The sequence below is a fragment of the Symphalangus syndactylus genome, chromosome 2 (genome assembly GCF_028878055.3).
Source record: "Symphalangus syndactylus isolate Jambi chromosome 2, NHGRI_mSymSyn1-v2.1_pri, whole genome shotgun sequence".
NCBI lineage: Eukaryota > Metazoa > Chordata > Mammalia > Primates > Hylobatidae > Symphalangus > Symphalangus syndactylus.
Genome location: NC_072424.2, coordinates 24,126,598 through 24,142,323, shown reverse-complemented (window position 1 = coordinate 24,142,323; position 15,726 = coordinate 24,126,598). Strand labels below are relative to the sequence as shown.

Sequence of the window (15,726 nt, the reverse complement as noted above, 5' to 3'; positions counted from 1 at the left end):
GTGCAACCCCTGGCACAGGAGTCCTGTCTATCATAACCTTGATGCTCTGCCCGAATTTCCTGCAGAGGGCTCACTATCTCCCGATCCCTGGATACTCCCATTCCCGGCAGCCCTGTCAGTTAGGAAATGGACTCAGCATCTATTTCCCTGACTTCTGCATGGCAGTCCTTGTTCTGTCCCCTTGAGTCAGGCTGAATGACACTCTGCCTTCATTCCCATGACACCCTTCTGAAGAGGACCAGCCCATAGGCTCGTAAGTCTTGGCAGAAGAATCCAGAAACCCATTCTCCTATCTGTATAGCTAAATAAAATATTGCTGATTTTACTAAGAAGCACATTTGATTTTACTAAGAAGCACGTTTGATTTTACTAAGAAGCACATTTGCATTAGAATATAGAAAAATGGGATGAGGCCCCTGCAATAGTTATTCTAGCAACAGTGCCAATGAAAATGTGTTTTAATATTTCTAAAAACAACATTTTAAATATTTTAGTATCAATTTTCTTTAAAAGCCGTGTGACACTACTTCTCTTAATGGCTTAATATAAAAGTGTATAATTTATACCTATTAAATAAGACTGAAAATAGCAGTATTACCCAGGATGGAACCCTGAACTCTTAGATTACAGGTGACAACGTAAATTAACACAGGCTTCTCAGAAAGCATCCTGGCAGCCTGTTTAAAGAGCCATAAAAAACACCCGTACTCTTTGATCCAATAATCCCAGTCCTGGTATTTTATCCTAGGAAACTAGTTTTTTAAAAAGAGAAGGGACCAGGCGTGGTTGCTCACGCCTGTAATTCTGGCACTCTGGGAGGCCAAGGCAGGTGGATCACTTGAGCTCAGGAGTTCAAGACCAGTCTGGGCAGCATGGCAGAACCCCATCTCTACAAAAAATACAAAAATTAGCTGGGCATGGTGGTAGGCACCTGTAGTCCCAGCTACTTGGGAGGCTGAGGTGGGAGGATGGCTTGAGCCCAGGAGGCGAAGGTTACAATGAACTGAGATCGTGCCACTGCACTCCAGCCTGGCAACAGAGTGAGACACTGTCTCAAAAAAAAAGGTGGGGGTGGGAAGGAATGTTACATGCATTAGGATAGTCATTCAAATGCTGTTTAGCAGTCAGCAGAAGGCGACTGGGTAAGTAAAGCATGATTTTACCCACTTAGTCATGTCCATGCAACTGTAATCATTTAAAACTCTGAAAATTAGTGTGCAGCTGGATAAACTCCCTAAGGTATGATAAGGGAGAAAGCACAATTAGAACTATACATGCAAACAGATCAGCACTGCAAGCAACATAGAAAAAGCTCAAAATAGTTGATTTGATGGGTGGTAGGATCAGGGTGATTTAAAAATGTTTTTCCTTATTGCCAGTATTGCATTATCTGTATAATAAGCGACATTTAAAAAATGATATACTGTCATTGGGATTCTTCCTTCAGTAACAAAAATTAATGGAGGAGGCTACAGAGTTTAGTGTGAAGAATTTGGGTAAGTCTCCACCGTTCTGTGCTTCTGGGGTTGCCCCACATGTTTCATGAAGAATTCTAACATCTGCCCATCCTCCTCCATGGGGGTATTAGGAAACTAAGAACCGCAAATCATCGACAGGACTAGGTATGAAAGAAAAAACATTGAGGAAAAAAAAGAGGCTGGGCATGGTGGCTCACACCTGTAATCCCAGCAATTTGGGAGGCCAAGGCGGGCAGATCACTTGAGGTCAGGAGGTTGAGACCAGCCTGGCCAACATGGTGAAACTCTGTCTTTTCTAAAAATACAAAAAAAAAAAAAAATTAGCCAGGCATGGTGGTGGATGCCTGTAATCCCAGCTACTCAGGAGGCTGAGGCAGGAGAATCGCTTGAACCAGGAAGTGGAGGTTGTGGTGAGCTGAGATTGCACCACTGTACTCCAGCCTGGCGGCAGAGTGAGACTCTGTCTAAAAAAAAAAAAAAAAGAAAAAGAAGGAAAAAAAAAGAACAACAAATCATACTCCTGGAGTAGCTTGGAGGAAATTTAGAGCAAATATATTAATAATTGTTTTTACCCCTAAGAGGGATCATAGCACACCATAAACATTGGATATTCTTGGCCAGGCATGGTGGCTCATGCCTGTAATTCCAGTACTTTGGGAGGCTGAGGAGGGCAGATCACTTGAGGCCAGGAGTTTCAAACCAGTCTAGCCAATATGACAAAACCCCGTTTCTACTAAAGATACAAAAATTTGGGCACGGTGATGCGCGCCTGTAATACCAGCTACTTGGGAGGTGAAGACAGGAGAATCGCTTGAACCTGGGAGGTGAAGGTTGCAGTGAGCCAAGATCATGCCACTGCACTTCAGCCTGGGTGACAGAGCCAGACTCCGTCTCAAAAACAAAACAAAACAGTATGATATTCTTGAAACAGACACTTTGCTTCTAGGAGGTTGAGGGTGAACAAGAATGAGAGGCAGGATGCTGAGATAATTCCACCCCCATTTGCCATCCCTAGGTAGACTCTACCTCACTGTGTCCTGTGGAACTGAGGGCAGAACAGCCGTACACACTGTGGGTCTTTTAGCCATGTGTTTTGGTACCACATGGGTGGGGGGTGGGGGCTGTGGAAAGCCTAGTAGGTCACTCCTCTGGAGGATTGCACACAGCATGCACATGCAAGACTCATGCACAAGATCAGGAAGAAGACAGTGGCCACCCTTGGGGCATGCACACATCTTTGAGAGCCAGGCAGCAGGCAAGAATCACTGGCATTCCAGCTCGGGGAGTAGGCAGTACCCAAGGTGATCGTGGCATAAATGACTCCTTCGGGCACCTGCACCCATCTGGGGACTCCAGTGGGGAGAAATCCGCCAGAGTGACCTGCATAACATCCAGGAGCACAGAGGGAAGAGAAGAGAGACAGAATGAAGAGAGGAGCACACCCAAGTGCAGAGACACAGAGAGAGACCCAGATGTGGCAGCTCGGCTGCCAGTCCACCAGAGGTTAGTGCTTGCCCATCAGAGGTGTGGGCTGTTGGGTGAGGCCACCGCTGAGCCAAGGACATCATTTCCTAGATCCAGACCCCTTCACATCCAGAGATGACCATGTGACTACTTGTCACCAAGGGACTGTGGGCAGAAGTGATGTGCATGACTTCTGGCTGGTGCTGTTAAGAAGCAGATAGCGGTTCTCTGCTCTCTCTTTGCAGAGGATTTTGTGGCCCTCGAGGATGGCCGAGACAAACACGGAAGGAGCCTGGGCACCTAATCTACATGAGGATGAGTGATGCCTCACACTGAAATACCCAAGTGAGAAACAGGTTTCTATTGCGTTACTATAAACAGGAGCTGCTGGGTTATTTGTTACAGCCGCTAGCATTACCCCAGGGTGAGACACCATCAGTGAAGAACCTGGTATCTCTGGCAAGCAGGGCAGATCCCGGTATCCCTAGCACAGGCCAGCAGGGCACTCATTACACGTGTGCTCAGAGAGAGGGACATGACCCAGGGGAGCAGTGTGGGGACAGGGCTGATAGAGCAGGTCAAGAATCCGAGCAACTGGCCTTTCGCAGGAAGTCAGCAAATCACTCTGGCCATCAACTATAGCAAGGGGCTGGGGCCCCATGCCCATTCCTCCAGCCACAACCTGCATGTCACACTGTTTGACCAGGCAGGACCTGAGGTCAGGCCAGCTTTTAAGGCAGGTGAAGGCCTCCCTCTGTGCTGACCATGACTGCTTCTCCCCAAGTCATCCCCAGGCCTCTGCCTGGCAGGACAGGCAGCACTATGTTCCCTCCCACCTCGCAGCTGGATTTCCTCCATCTCGGAGCTTTCCTGACCCACTCCACACAGTGAGTTCAAGCTGTCCTTGGGATGACCCCTAGTCGTGGCTACGACCAGTATGAACTCACAGTTGAGAGACAAAACCAAGAAGCACTGGCCTTTCTGACCACTTGTTTGTGTCGAGATGGAGCGTCTGCCCGACAAACCGGCCCCCTGGTGCGTCTGGCAGGCAGGCCCCTGCTGGCCTGGCCACACCTGAGAGCAGGGAGGTGCTCACCACGGTGAGTCACTGTTTCCACCTTCAACGCGCATCCAGACAGCAGCACCGCACCCTCACCTTTGGTCTGAAATCACAGCCCGACTGGTGAGTTGGCACCACCTCGCACACTCAGTGGGTCAATGCTAAGTGCTGGCTGCCCACAAAGCCAGTGTCTTAGAATAGACTCAGCCCAAACAGGCGCTCACCTCCCACAGAGCTCCCAGCAGGAGGCGGCAGGTAAGTGTGAAGGAAGGGCACGGGAATCCCATCCCACTCCCAGTCACCGGTCCCATCTCATCCCTGGTCCTGTTCTTTTTTATTTTTATTTCAATAGTTTCTGGGGTTCAGGTGGATGCGTTCTTTAATGCAGATTTCTGAGATACTGCACTGTCATCTGAGTGGTGTACACTGTACCAAATATGTAGTCTTTTATCCCTCACCCCCGCTCCCAATCTTCCCCCACTAGTCCCCAAAGCCCATTATATCACTCTTCTGCCTCTGGGTCTTCATTGCTTAGCTCCCACTTATAAGTGAGAACATAGGATATTTGGTTTTTCATCCTGAGTTACTTCACTTAGACTAATGGCCTCTAGCTCCATCCAAGTTTCTGCAAAAAACATTATTTTATACTTTTTTCTGGCTGAGTAGTATTCTGTGGTGTGTATGTACCACATTTTCTTTATCCCCTCATTGGTTGATGGCACTTAGGTTGGTTCCATCTGGAACCAACACCTTCCTCAGCCTAGTTCATTCCCAGCCCCAGGGGCCCTAGCCTTTCATATCTGCTGATTGATTTATGCTTTGAAAGCCCTTTCACTTACAAAGGAAGGAAAGAGAAGGAGGCCAGAAGGGGAGGACCACAGTCCAGCTGCCCCAGAGATGAGGGTCACAACCACCTCTTCCTGAACCTCAAAGCCTTCCTGTGTAATCAAATCCCCAAACCAAGAGCACTTTGGACCCAACTTCCTCAGGCTGAGAACCATGAGCCAAGGACAGAGGGTGTTAGCATGAGCCCTGCCTGCAGAGCCGCTCACACAGTGTCCAGGGCAATCTTTTCAATACCTAAGTGATATAGTTTGGCTGTGTCTCAACCCAAATCTCAGCTTGAATTGTAGCTCCCATAATTCTCACGTGTTGTGGGAGGGACCTGGTGGGAGGTAATTGAATCATGGGGGTGAGTCTTTCCCATGCTGTTCTCGTGATCGTGAATAAGTCTCACAAGATCTGACAGTTTTATAAAGGGGAGTTTCCCTGTACACGATCTCTCTTGCTACTGCCATGTAAGAGTTCTTTGCTCTTCATCTTCCGCCATGATTGTGAGGCCTCTCCAACCATGTGGAACTGTGAGTCCATTAAACCTCTTTCCTTAATAAGTTACCTAGTCTCGGGCATGTCTTTATTAGCAGCATGAGCACAGATCAGTGCCTAAGTAACCCTCTGGAGGTTTGCAGTCTTTCCTCATTCAGAGAAAGGCCAAAGTCATTCCTGCAGCTGGCAGCCCCATCTGCGTCCCCACCTCCTGTCACTCTCCCCTGCTCCTGCCATGCTGGCCTCCTTGCTGTTCCTCAGACACACCCAGAGCTCTCCTGCCTCGGTGCTTTTGCAGATACCATGTTCTCTGTCTGGAAAGTTCTTCCTGAATGTATCTGCCTGACTCACTCTCCACTTCATTCAGGAATCTGTTTAAGTCATGCTATCAGAGAAGCCTTCCCTATCTAAAGTAACTCCCCTGTCCTGCAGAAGCCCAGCTCCTGTTCTGTTTTCCATCCTCTCACTTATCACCACCAACACATGCTGTTTATTTGTTGTCTGTTTTCTCTCACTGAATGTCAGTGCTGGGACGACTGGGCTCCTGTCCCTGACACAGCGGGACCACCATAACTATGAGTCCAGCGAAAGAACGTGGAAACTGGGCTCAGACTCAGCCTGACCGCCACTTCCATTGCTGACCAGGGCCTTGGGCCTGTTGGCCAACACTCCTCTCTTCCGTCACCTTTGTGTTGAAATCTCACAACTTGCAGGCAGGAACCACAGAAAACATCAGACGCAGTCAATCTATTTGTTGTGTACCATCCCTCATTCCTCCTTGCAGGAAAGCTAGGTCTGCTGTGGGTCTTGGCTCCCCATTCAGACTAAAGGCTGAATGCTCTGTGGCCAGTTCTCAATTTGGACCATGCTTTCCTGTCACAGCAGACCAGACTACCCTCTGTCACCCAGCCCAGGATGAGCATATCTGTTACCCCCAGGTAAGTCTGCACCAACATCTGTGCAGGAAGCAGTAAGTCACCCTCCCAAGCCCTAGCCGCTGGGATGTACCATTGAGGGATGTGTCATATGGCTCAGCCTCTTCATAGTAGCCCTCTGGAGACTCCGTCTTTGGGATGGCAAGCTGTTTCCGTTCTGGAATCTGTGGTATGAACAAATAAGACAAACATTTGCAGATATGGTACACTGGGAGCAACTTGGAAATAACTCTTTGGGTGGAAGTCTAGAAGACAAAAATGCCCAGCTGGACTTTAAACTTTAAGCAAGTTGGGAGGGAGAACATGCAATGTCATGAATCCCATCAGTCACAGTCCATAGTGTTTGGTCGGTAGCCACGGAAGGGCTGTGGGCACGTTGTTTAACCTTGCCAAGACTCAGCTTTCTCCCCTGCAAAATGAGGCTCAAACCTCCTACCACACACACAAAATATCATTATGTACATGATATATCATGCACTTAGCAGTCCAGAGAGTGCCAGGCTGTTGGAATAGCTATTGCAGCTTTTAAATAGAATATATTTTCTAAAAAGACAAGTGCTAATCAATAGCCCATGGAGAAAGAGGACCAGGTTTCTAAATCCTACACTTTTACCATAATGTAGTTCAATCACTCATTCAGCAAATATTGGATGACTTCCATATACTAGCTGAGAGGGACACATCGAAACTTCAGGAGTCAGTCCTAAGAAAAGCTTGAGTAGCTGGTAGATTTTTAACAGCTCCTGGTCAAGTGCATTGTGATACAGTAGTGCTATAATGGACAAGGTCAAAGTTCTGTGAGAACCAGAGGAAGGTGTGAGGAATATTTAGGACAAAGGAACGGTGCCCAGGGTGTGTGATCTTTGTGCCGAGTCTCAAAGATGACCCTGAGCTTATGTGGGATGAGGATGAACGTGTGCAATTCGAGTAGAATAAAAAACACCTGCAACTGTGTCGAAAGCATAGAACGTGAAATCATTCTGTTCCTCCCTTATTCCACCTGCATAGTAGGCACTAGACTATGAAGCTATGCTTCAATAAGCTACCTTTATAAGCAACCATGGGGGAGTAAAAGAGGTAATTTGTTGCATTACTATTATGAGAGACAGGTCATGAATGTGTAAGCATCCTTGAACGTGGGTCTCCACTGTCCTTTGTTTTTCTGACGGAGTCTCACTGTCTCCCAGGCTGGAGTGCAGTGGTGCAATCTTGGCTCACTGCAACCTCTGCCTCCCAGGTTCAAGCAATTCTCTTGCTTCAGTTTCCCGAGTAGCTGGGATTACAGGGGTGCACCACCACGCCTGGCTAATTTTTGTATTTTTAGCAGAGATGGGGTTTCATCATGTTGGCCAGGCTGGTCTCAAACTCCTGACCTCAACTGATTGCCCACCTTGGCCTCCCAAATTGTTGGGATTACAGGTGCGAGCCACCATGCCTGGTCCCCAGTGTCTTTCTGAATCATGAAACTCCATGGGAATATGCATGATGAGTTCACAACAGAAGTGGCAGAGCTGGAAATGCATTCCCTCCCACTCTTGATTTTGAGAAGTCCTTGTGCTGGGCCCTCCGCATAAGAGGGAAGGCCTGGGCCTTCAAGGAGGCTCCACATGAAAGCACAGGCAGGCTGTAAGGTGGGGGAGGTTGTAGGGGGAGAGGATGGAAGCAGCAGCCAATGGAAGGACCCTGCAGGGCCCTGAGCTCAGGCGGACCCCTGTGTTTTGGGGGAGAGGGTAACGCTAGGAATCCAGAAACTCCTGCCATGAAAAATGGATTTGGGGGACCCAGGATGGAGGTAGCTCCCCTACTCCTGGCCCAGGAGACAGTGGGAGGACAGGCAGCCTGTGCTTAGCCCCTGTGGGACAGTCCTCAGCCTGGGCTGCAAGAGTATCCCTTCCAGCTTCCCCAGGGTGAGGATACCAGGGTCCCCCAGAGCCCAGTCCTGTGTGGTTTGGACTCTACAGTCTGTTTATGTAGACCCTGGAGTTCATGTAACTTGATTTCAATCCAGGCTTTAGGACCTTATAGATTTAACCTTGGGTATGTGACAGCTTCTCTGAGCCTTGTTTTCCTTCTTTATAATACTAGGGTTGTTTTGAAAATTCAATGAGACAAAACGTGATAGTGTTTCCACAGGGCCTGGCCCATATTAAATACAAGGAGGCCATTGTTATCACTGTCTGGGGCCCCTCCACAGTTCCAGGGTCTGTAGGTTGGGCAGTGAGGGCAGTTAATGTGACAGGAGCCAAACTACTAGACTGTTGTCCTGCAAGCTGAGATGAAGAGGATCGACCCTGTCAGGGCATCACAGAGGGTTGGCTGACGCCAGGCCACAGCCTGGGTCCAGCACCAGTTCTGGTCCTGTACCAACAGAGCTGATACGAGGCACAGGGCAGGCACAGAACAGCTTTCAGCCCTCCTCTGGCATGTGGCACCCCCTACAAAGGAAGGAATCAAAGAATTTGGTCATTTCATAAGCAAACCTGACACCGTACTGGGCTGACAGACGCACTGCTGAGGGAGCCAGGTTGTACACCTCTGCCCAGGCTCCTGCCTGGCAGCCAGGCCCTAGCAGACAATGGGCGTGCCATTGGTAACTTCTAGTGTCTGGTCCTCCCTCTTTGCCAGCCCCAGCCTGGTGCGATATCTTTGCTCTCTCAGCTTTCCCTGGTCCCCTGGCCAGCCAGCAGCCTGAGAAAAGGCTGAGACAGTGACAGACTGCCCGTGGTCCACTAACAACAAGCTCCCTAGGGTCCACAGGGAAAGGGTCCTCTCGCCTTTGTGGCAGTAAGGTCTCCCCAGTGGGTCCCAGGGCTCATCAGCCTGATCTGGCTGGGCCTCCAGCTCCAGCCTCCAAGAAGCTCCATTCCCATCAGGTGGGTCCCATCTGGAGAAAAGCTCTGGGCACCCAGGATCTGGCCCCCCAAGGTCAGGATTCTCGAGAGTCGAACAGGACAAAGGGAGGAGTGAACCCTTCTGCAGGAGCTCCCCGTGGGTCATCATCACCACAGGGTCTGTCCCTGGGGGCCTCCTGTCCTGTCTAGGGTGGAGCCAGGCAGTGTTTTCTGAGTGTCTCCTAAGCTTCTGTTGAGAAGAAAAATAGCTCAGAAGAGTTTGAGCTACGTGAGGTGTGCAAAATGTATCAAGCCCAGAGAGACAGGAGTATGGGGCTTCCGGCACCGTTTTCTCCCCTCCCCATTCCTGGGGGCAACTGTTTAAAGGCATTTTATTCCTCACTAGCTGCCTCATCCATTATCTTCAGGTTCCTGGAATTTATGATACAAAGAACAATGTTTAGCTGATCGATAGCTTACAGTATTTGAAGATAAAGTATTGGTAAACAACTTAAAAACTGCCTCTTCTTTTTCCTTTGAAAACCCACTTGTAACTGCTGCCAATAGGAACATGGATTCAGGGTAACTTGAATCTGTGCTCCTGGGCTGCAACCCTCAAATTTGGTCAGAATAAACTCTCTACTTATATTTATTTTGTCTCCATTTTTTGCCTGTAGGTTGACACTGCAAAATCTGAAAATGGCTCGCTATGCAGAGACAGTGCAGGGCAGGAGTGGAGTCCGATCTCCAGAACCAGGCTTGAATTCTGACACTGGGACATCCTTGCTGTGTGATTCTGACCAATTCGCTTGACCTCTCTGGACTTGGCATAAGAAGGGGAGAATAGAAATATCTGTCACATGGGGTTGCTGTAAGGATTGAAGTGTGCCTATCACTATTCAATATTCAATACATATTAGTTTTTACTCATCTAAAAAATAAAACGTAAAAATAAGAAAGGGAGAAAAGTTTTGCATATATGTGTTTGGTGGAGGATAAACCAGTGTACTCTGGGGGTGGGTACAGAGGACACCATAGGATGGAATCCCAGCTCTTAAGAATGCTGGGTTAAATGATGAGTCACATGATGAAACAGACACAATGACCTATTATCAGAGCTTCAAGGAGACAGATCCTCATCTCACAGGGTTAAGGAAAAAGGACTATTATTTTAATTATTATCATTATGATGGTGAAGACTGTGAATTATATATATATTTATATATATATTTTTTAGGCAGAGTCTTGCTGTGTTGCCCAGGCTGGAGTGCAGTGGTGTGATCTCAGTTCACCGCAACTTTCAGCTCCCACGTTCAAGTGATTCTCCTGCCTCAGCCTCCTGAGTAGCTGCGTGCCACCACGCTTGGCTAATTTTTGTATTTTTAATAGAGACGTGGTTTTCGCCATGTCAGCCAGGCTGGTCTCAAACTCCTGACTTCAGGTGATCTGCCCGCCTCAGCCTCTCAAAGTGCTGGGATTACAGGAAGACTGTGAATATTAAATGAAGATCCAGAAGAGATTTAACATCAAACCTGAAGAACTTTGACTGTTTGGAGGAAGGGACTGCGTGAGCGAGTCAGGCTTGGCAGGACTGACCAGACCAGAGGTCCAGAGGGCCGCAAATCTTTTCAGGAAAGGGCCAAAAAGTAAATATTTTAGGGACTTGTGGGCCACTCGGGACCTCTGTCTCATCTCAGCTATTCAACTCTATTGCTTGCTGTAGCTCAGAAGTCCACAGACTAATACAACTAAATAAGGTTGGCTGTGTTCTAATAAAACACTATTTACTAAAGCATGTTGCAGATCAGATTTGGCCAGTGAGCTACAATTTGCCAACCCCTGGCTTAGACTAGACACAAGAGCTGATGAGGGGTGTGGCTCAGAGGACCCGAGGCATCCTCACAGCTCTAACCACCCTGCCTCAGAGTACACTGCAGAAGGCTGCCAGGTGGGGGTGAGTGGACAGGACAGGCCCGGCCTCCGAGGCTAGCCATGGCAACGTCCTTTTAGGGATTAAGTGGTTTCCCCCACAGAGCAGCTCATGTAAGAGCAGGCCAGCGCATGGCCAGGCCTCAGAGGGATGATGGGGTGGAGATGGCCATGCTAGCCAGACCATCAACCGTGGCCAACAAACATCTGTTTCGTCTGCATGCAAGGACCACGGCACCTGGCTGTGCAGACAGCAGCCTGGAGAGGCCACAGATGCCTGAGTCACTGTCCACACCCACGAGGTTGCTCCAAACCCCTGGCTGCCCTTTCTATCGCTGGACAGACCTACTCCCTACTGAGTCTGTAGGGGTTGGAGTGAGGACATCTGGGCTCCTGGCCAATAAGCATCCCGCGCCTGTGACCGAGGCATGATCCTGGCCCAGCCATAGGCCCTGAGGACCCCAGGTGGATGTCCAGGTGCTGCTGCAGGTGCCAGTGAGCCCAGGGCCAGGCAGCTGTGCAGGGCCCAGCCCTCAGGTGGAGAAGCCTCCCTGAAGTTCTGGGATCAAGGGAGGAAGGGTGGGTTTTCTGTCTGAGGAAGAGAGGCCACAGGGCACTCCAGGCTCAGGGTTCCAGCCTGAGCTGGACAGTGACTCAGGCAGCTGTTGCCTCTCCAGGCTGCTGTCTACACAGCCAGGTGCCATGGTCCTTGCAGGAGAAACAGATGTTCATTGGCCACGGTTGATGGTCTGGCTAGCATGGCCATGGGGTTCCAGCGGCCACAGCCTCTCCCTGCTGTGGTTCTCCTCCTCCTTCAGAGCCACAGACATGGCTCCACCCTGACACTGCTCCTCTGGGGCCCTTGGACTAAGAGTGATGGCAGCTTCAGCCTGATTCAACCAGAGAGGAGGCCTGAGAGACTGAGGATGTGTGCTCATGTGTGTGCGCAAGGACAGGGAGAGTGCCCGGTGGACACCACCTACATCCCCACACCACATCTGGAACCCCCTGGGGTAGAGGTGGGTGCCTTGCACAAGACCAGGTGGGACCTAGCCAGAGGACTCGCAGTCCACACCCGTCTCTTGTCCTTCACAGCAGAGAAAGTCCACAAAGTGGGAGGGAGCTGCCTTTTCCTGTCAAGTCAGCTGGCTTTGCTAGAAGTCTCCCTGGGGCCTGGAAACTGTCCACAGGAAGTTACCACTTGGCTGAAAGGCCTCCTTGGGATTGTGCCATTCCTGGGTGCTGATATTTTCCCCAACTGCAGCACCAGTTTCTTTCAAACAGGGACACAAGCCCTAGTCACAGACGACAATCCAGGAAGTCTACTCTAGAGGGGGCCACGTGCCCCTCCCCACACGCAGTGTCTGAGGCACAGGGCACTGGACGAGGAACAGAAGCCAGCATCAGAATCCCAGGGCCCGCAGGGACTCACCGTGGCTCAATTAACTTACAGCTGTAGCCAGGTCCCAGACCCTGGGCCCCTCAGACCATGCTGTGTTTGTAAAACACAATTTCTAGAACACTCACACAGTACGCGGTGCTCATAAAACTCTGCCCCTACCCACCAGGTGGGGACCCACCAGCAGCTGCCCCTGGTGGGGCAGAAGATGGCACTTCCACTAGCAAAGCCCAAGGTACCTTGGTCAGAATCAGACACTGGATTTAGGATAAAAAATTCCAGCCATGGCTCAGAACAGCCACCTTTCCATGCCCACCACCCAGCAAGCAATGCCTGGGCCACACCAGAAAACCTCTGGTTAAAGCCATCAGCCAACAGATGGGACAGCAGAGGGGCTGTGCTCTTCCCCAAAATATCGGGGCTGAAAGTGAGTGAGGGGAGCCTGGCGCTGGAGGGAGCATAGCTTGAGCCCTTGCTCTGCTACAGAGAGGAGCAAATGTCAGGGAGGCCCAGGCTGGGGGAGGAATTGGGAACAACAACAAAAATCTGCATTTAAATCCTGGCCTAGTACCTCCCAACTGTGGGACCATGGCCAGTGGTTTTTAACTCTGAGTCTGTTTCTTCATATGAGAAACAGTGATGAAAATACCTATCCCTCGATGGGTGGTGGGCGGATGGTGTGTGTGCATGGGATGGGGTTGAGGCTCAGGGTGTAGCAGTCGCTACATTGCCAGCATCACAGGGACACCAGGGACTCAGCTTCAGTCTTGATGTCAAGCCTCACTCAGCCTGAGATGAGGAGTCCCCACCAGCTGTCACCCAGCTCAAGGGACGGCATGCAATGGGACACTGTCCCAGGTTCTCCAGAACTGCCCACCCACCCCACATGGTGGAGTCAGATCCTCAGCTGTGGCCCCTGCCCCCCAGGAAGGCACGAATAAAGGGGCCAGTCCAGAGCCATTCTGGGGCTGGGACCCCCTCCACGGAAACATGAGCCCACAGATCAGGTGACGGTCAGTTGGCAGGAGCTTAGCTTCCTGCTGGCGCTGACCCAAGACCCCCTGGCTACCCATATAAACCCTTCTAAGCTGAGACCCCAGTCCTGCCCCCAGGATCCCTCCCCAGCCATGCCCTAAGAGGAAAGAACCTGGGTTCAAATGCTGACTCTGTCACTTACAGGCTGTGTGACATTAGGTTTCCTCACCCTTAAAATATAAATACTACCACTTACCTCACTGAATACTAGCACAGTATGCCACACACGGTGGTGAGGGGCTGCCAGCCTTAGCCCATTGGATAAGCCCATCTGACAAGACAGATGTGAGCATTTCTTCCATATAAACCAGGAAATAGAGGATTAGAGACTTTAAATAACTTGCTCAAGGTCAGAGAGCTAGTGGCATGCAGAACTGGGATTTGAACCCACATCCATATGATTTTACAACTCCATCCAAATTAATGGATATTTATGTATGGCCTACATCTGTCCATGTCTGCAGATACTGGACACAAAATAATAAACGAGAGACAAGGTCCTTGTCCTCAGGAGCTGACATCAGGAGAGGAGACAGCAAACAAGACTGTTCCAGTAGCAGATGCCATGGAGCGGGTAACTGGGTGGTGGGTAGATAGCAACCCGGGTGCAGATGGGGGAGGGATGTCTTACTTAGCCAGGTCAGCAGGAGTCTCTCTTAAGAACTCTGGAGAGATGAGAAATTGGTAGGGGACCAGGAGGTACAAAGTCCCTAAAGCAGTTCTGACCAGAGTGACAGAATCCAGGGGCAGAAAGGAGGCCAGTGAAGACCCTGTATGAGGAGGCAGGACATGCAGCAGAGCCAGGTCATAGGCCCTGAGGCCATGCTAAGGAACGGGATTTTTTTTTTCTATGTTTAATAAGAACTACTGGTAAGGTTCAAGCAGGTAGTACAGTGTGATATGATTTATGAATTTTTACTTTTCCTTTAAACTCCAGAACAATGTAGGGGAATTAAATTATGTATTTATTTATTCGCTTATTTTATATGTTAGAGATGGGGTCTTGCTATGTTGCCCAGGTTGGCCTGCAGTGGCTATTCACAAGTGTGATCACAGTGCACTACAGCCTCAAATTCCTGGCCTCAAGCAATCCTCCTGCCTCAGCCTCATGAGTAGCTGGGAATACAGGTACGCACCACTGCACCTGGCTATTGCAAATTTTTTAAAGATCACCATGGCCTAGGCTGGTGACCACAGCTGTTCATGGCCCTGTTCACATAGTGCTGGATAAAGAGCGTGACTAGCGTCAGCTGGCACTCAATCAAATTTCCCCAGACCCATCACCCTCAGCATCCGGAGTACTGTGGCCCCAGGCAAATCACCTGTAGGCAAGTTTCCTTTTGCTCTGTCCCTACATGTGCCTTGTCCCAGTCCCTGAACACAGTAGCTGCTCAGAAAATGCCAGACACTTAGTGAGCTGACACCTGTGAGGACAACTGGAAGTTCAAGGGGCTCATGTCAGGGAAATCAGGGGTCCTGGACTGACACTTACCATCTTGGGTGGCGGCAGGTCTGGAAGGCTCTTCTGAGGGGCCGAGGAGTGCTGGCTGGGCTCCCCATTTGGCAGCAGGCCCTGCTCCTCAGGCGCTGTGGGCAGCAAAAGGAAAAGGCTTCGGTGAGGGGTGACCAGCCTTACACAGGGTCTCCTTCCTCAGGAATGCCCGGTCACATGCACCCCGTGAGTTCTTTTTGAGCAGGTGTTAATTACCCAGGCAGGCGGTCCCTGGAGCCGAAGTTGTTTTTCCTCCTTCCAATAATAGGGTGCAGGAGTGCCCCAGCCATGTGCCTGGGGTTTCTGGCAGCCTCTGTACCTGCTCCCCTACCCATCCCATGTCAAAAAAATGGTCTAGCCACAGAGCTTCGGCCAGCAGAGGAGCTGCCTGGTGGCCACTATATTGAGCCACTCTCAGCACGGACCCTGTGATTATGGCTCTTTCCTCCCACAGTTTACCCGGAAGGCAAGTGACCCCCGCCAGAGTGGCCAACCTCATCTGGATGAGCTCTGCCATGTCCCAGGCTTGGTGAGGGGCAGGAAGTGAAGGAGGCATGCTGGGGAAGTGAGGCCACCAACCCTCGGTGCACTTGTAAGGAAAGGTGCCGAAGACACTTCTGAGCCTGTCCATTTCAGCCAGCCCTGGGACAGACAGGCTCAGGCAGGCCCGACGTCGGGGATTTGGTGGCTGATGTCTCAAAGTCAAGCCTTCAACAGGACTGAGTGCTTTGCAATGCTGTGTTCCCACCCCTCTCTAAGCCTTTGTGGTTAAGTCAC

At 50.2% G+C, this 15,726-nt stretch overlaps 1 protein-coding gene across 12 annotated transcripts in view; it reads right to left on the bottom strand.

Annotated features, from left to right (window-relative positions):
• The window catches only part of AFAP1L2 (actin filament associated protein 1 like 2), a 109,941-nt gene that overhangs the window by 21,837 nt on the left and 72,378 nt on the right, over positions 1-15,726 (bottom strand). For 6 of the 12 annotated variants that reach the window (XM_055248477.2, XM_055248409.2, XM_055248419.2 and 3 more), the window contains exons 4-6: positions 14,950-15,044; positions 6,337-6,427; positions 2,775-2,858 (exon numbers count right to left, since the gene is read on the bottom strand). In XM_055248477.2, coding sequence (XP_055104452.1) covers positions 2,775-2,858; positions 6,337-6,427; positions 14,950-15,044 — 270 coding nt within the window. The remainder of the gene's footprint in view (positions 1-2,774; positions 2,859-6,336; positions 6,428-14,949; positions 15,045-15,726) is intronic. The other 6 variants (XM_055248512.2, XM_055248453.2, XM_055248444.2 and 3 more) reach the window with 1 other exon arrangement.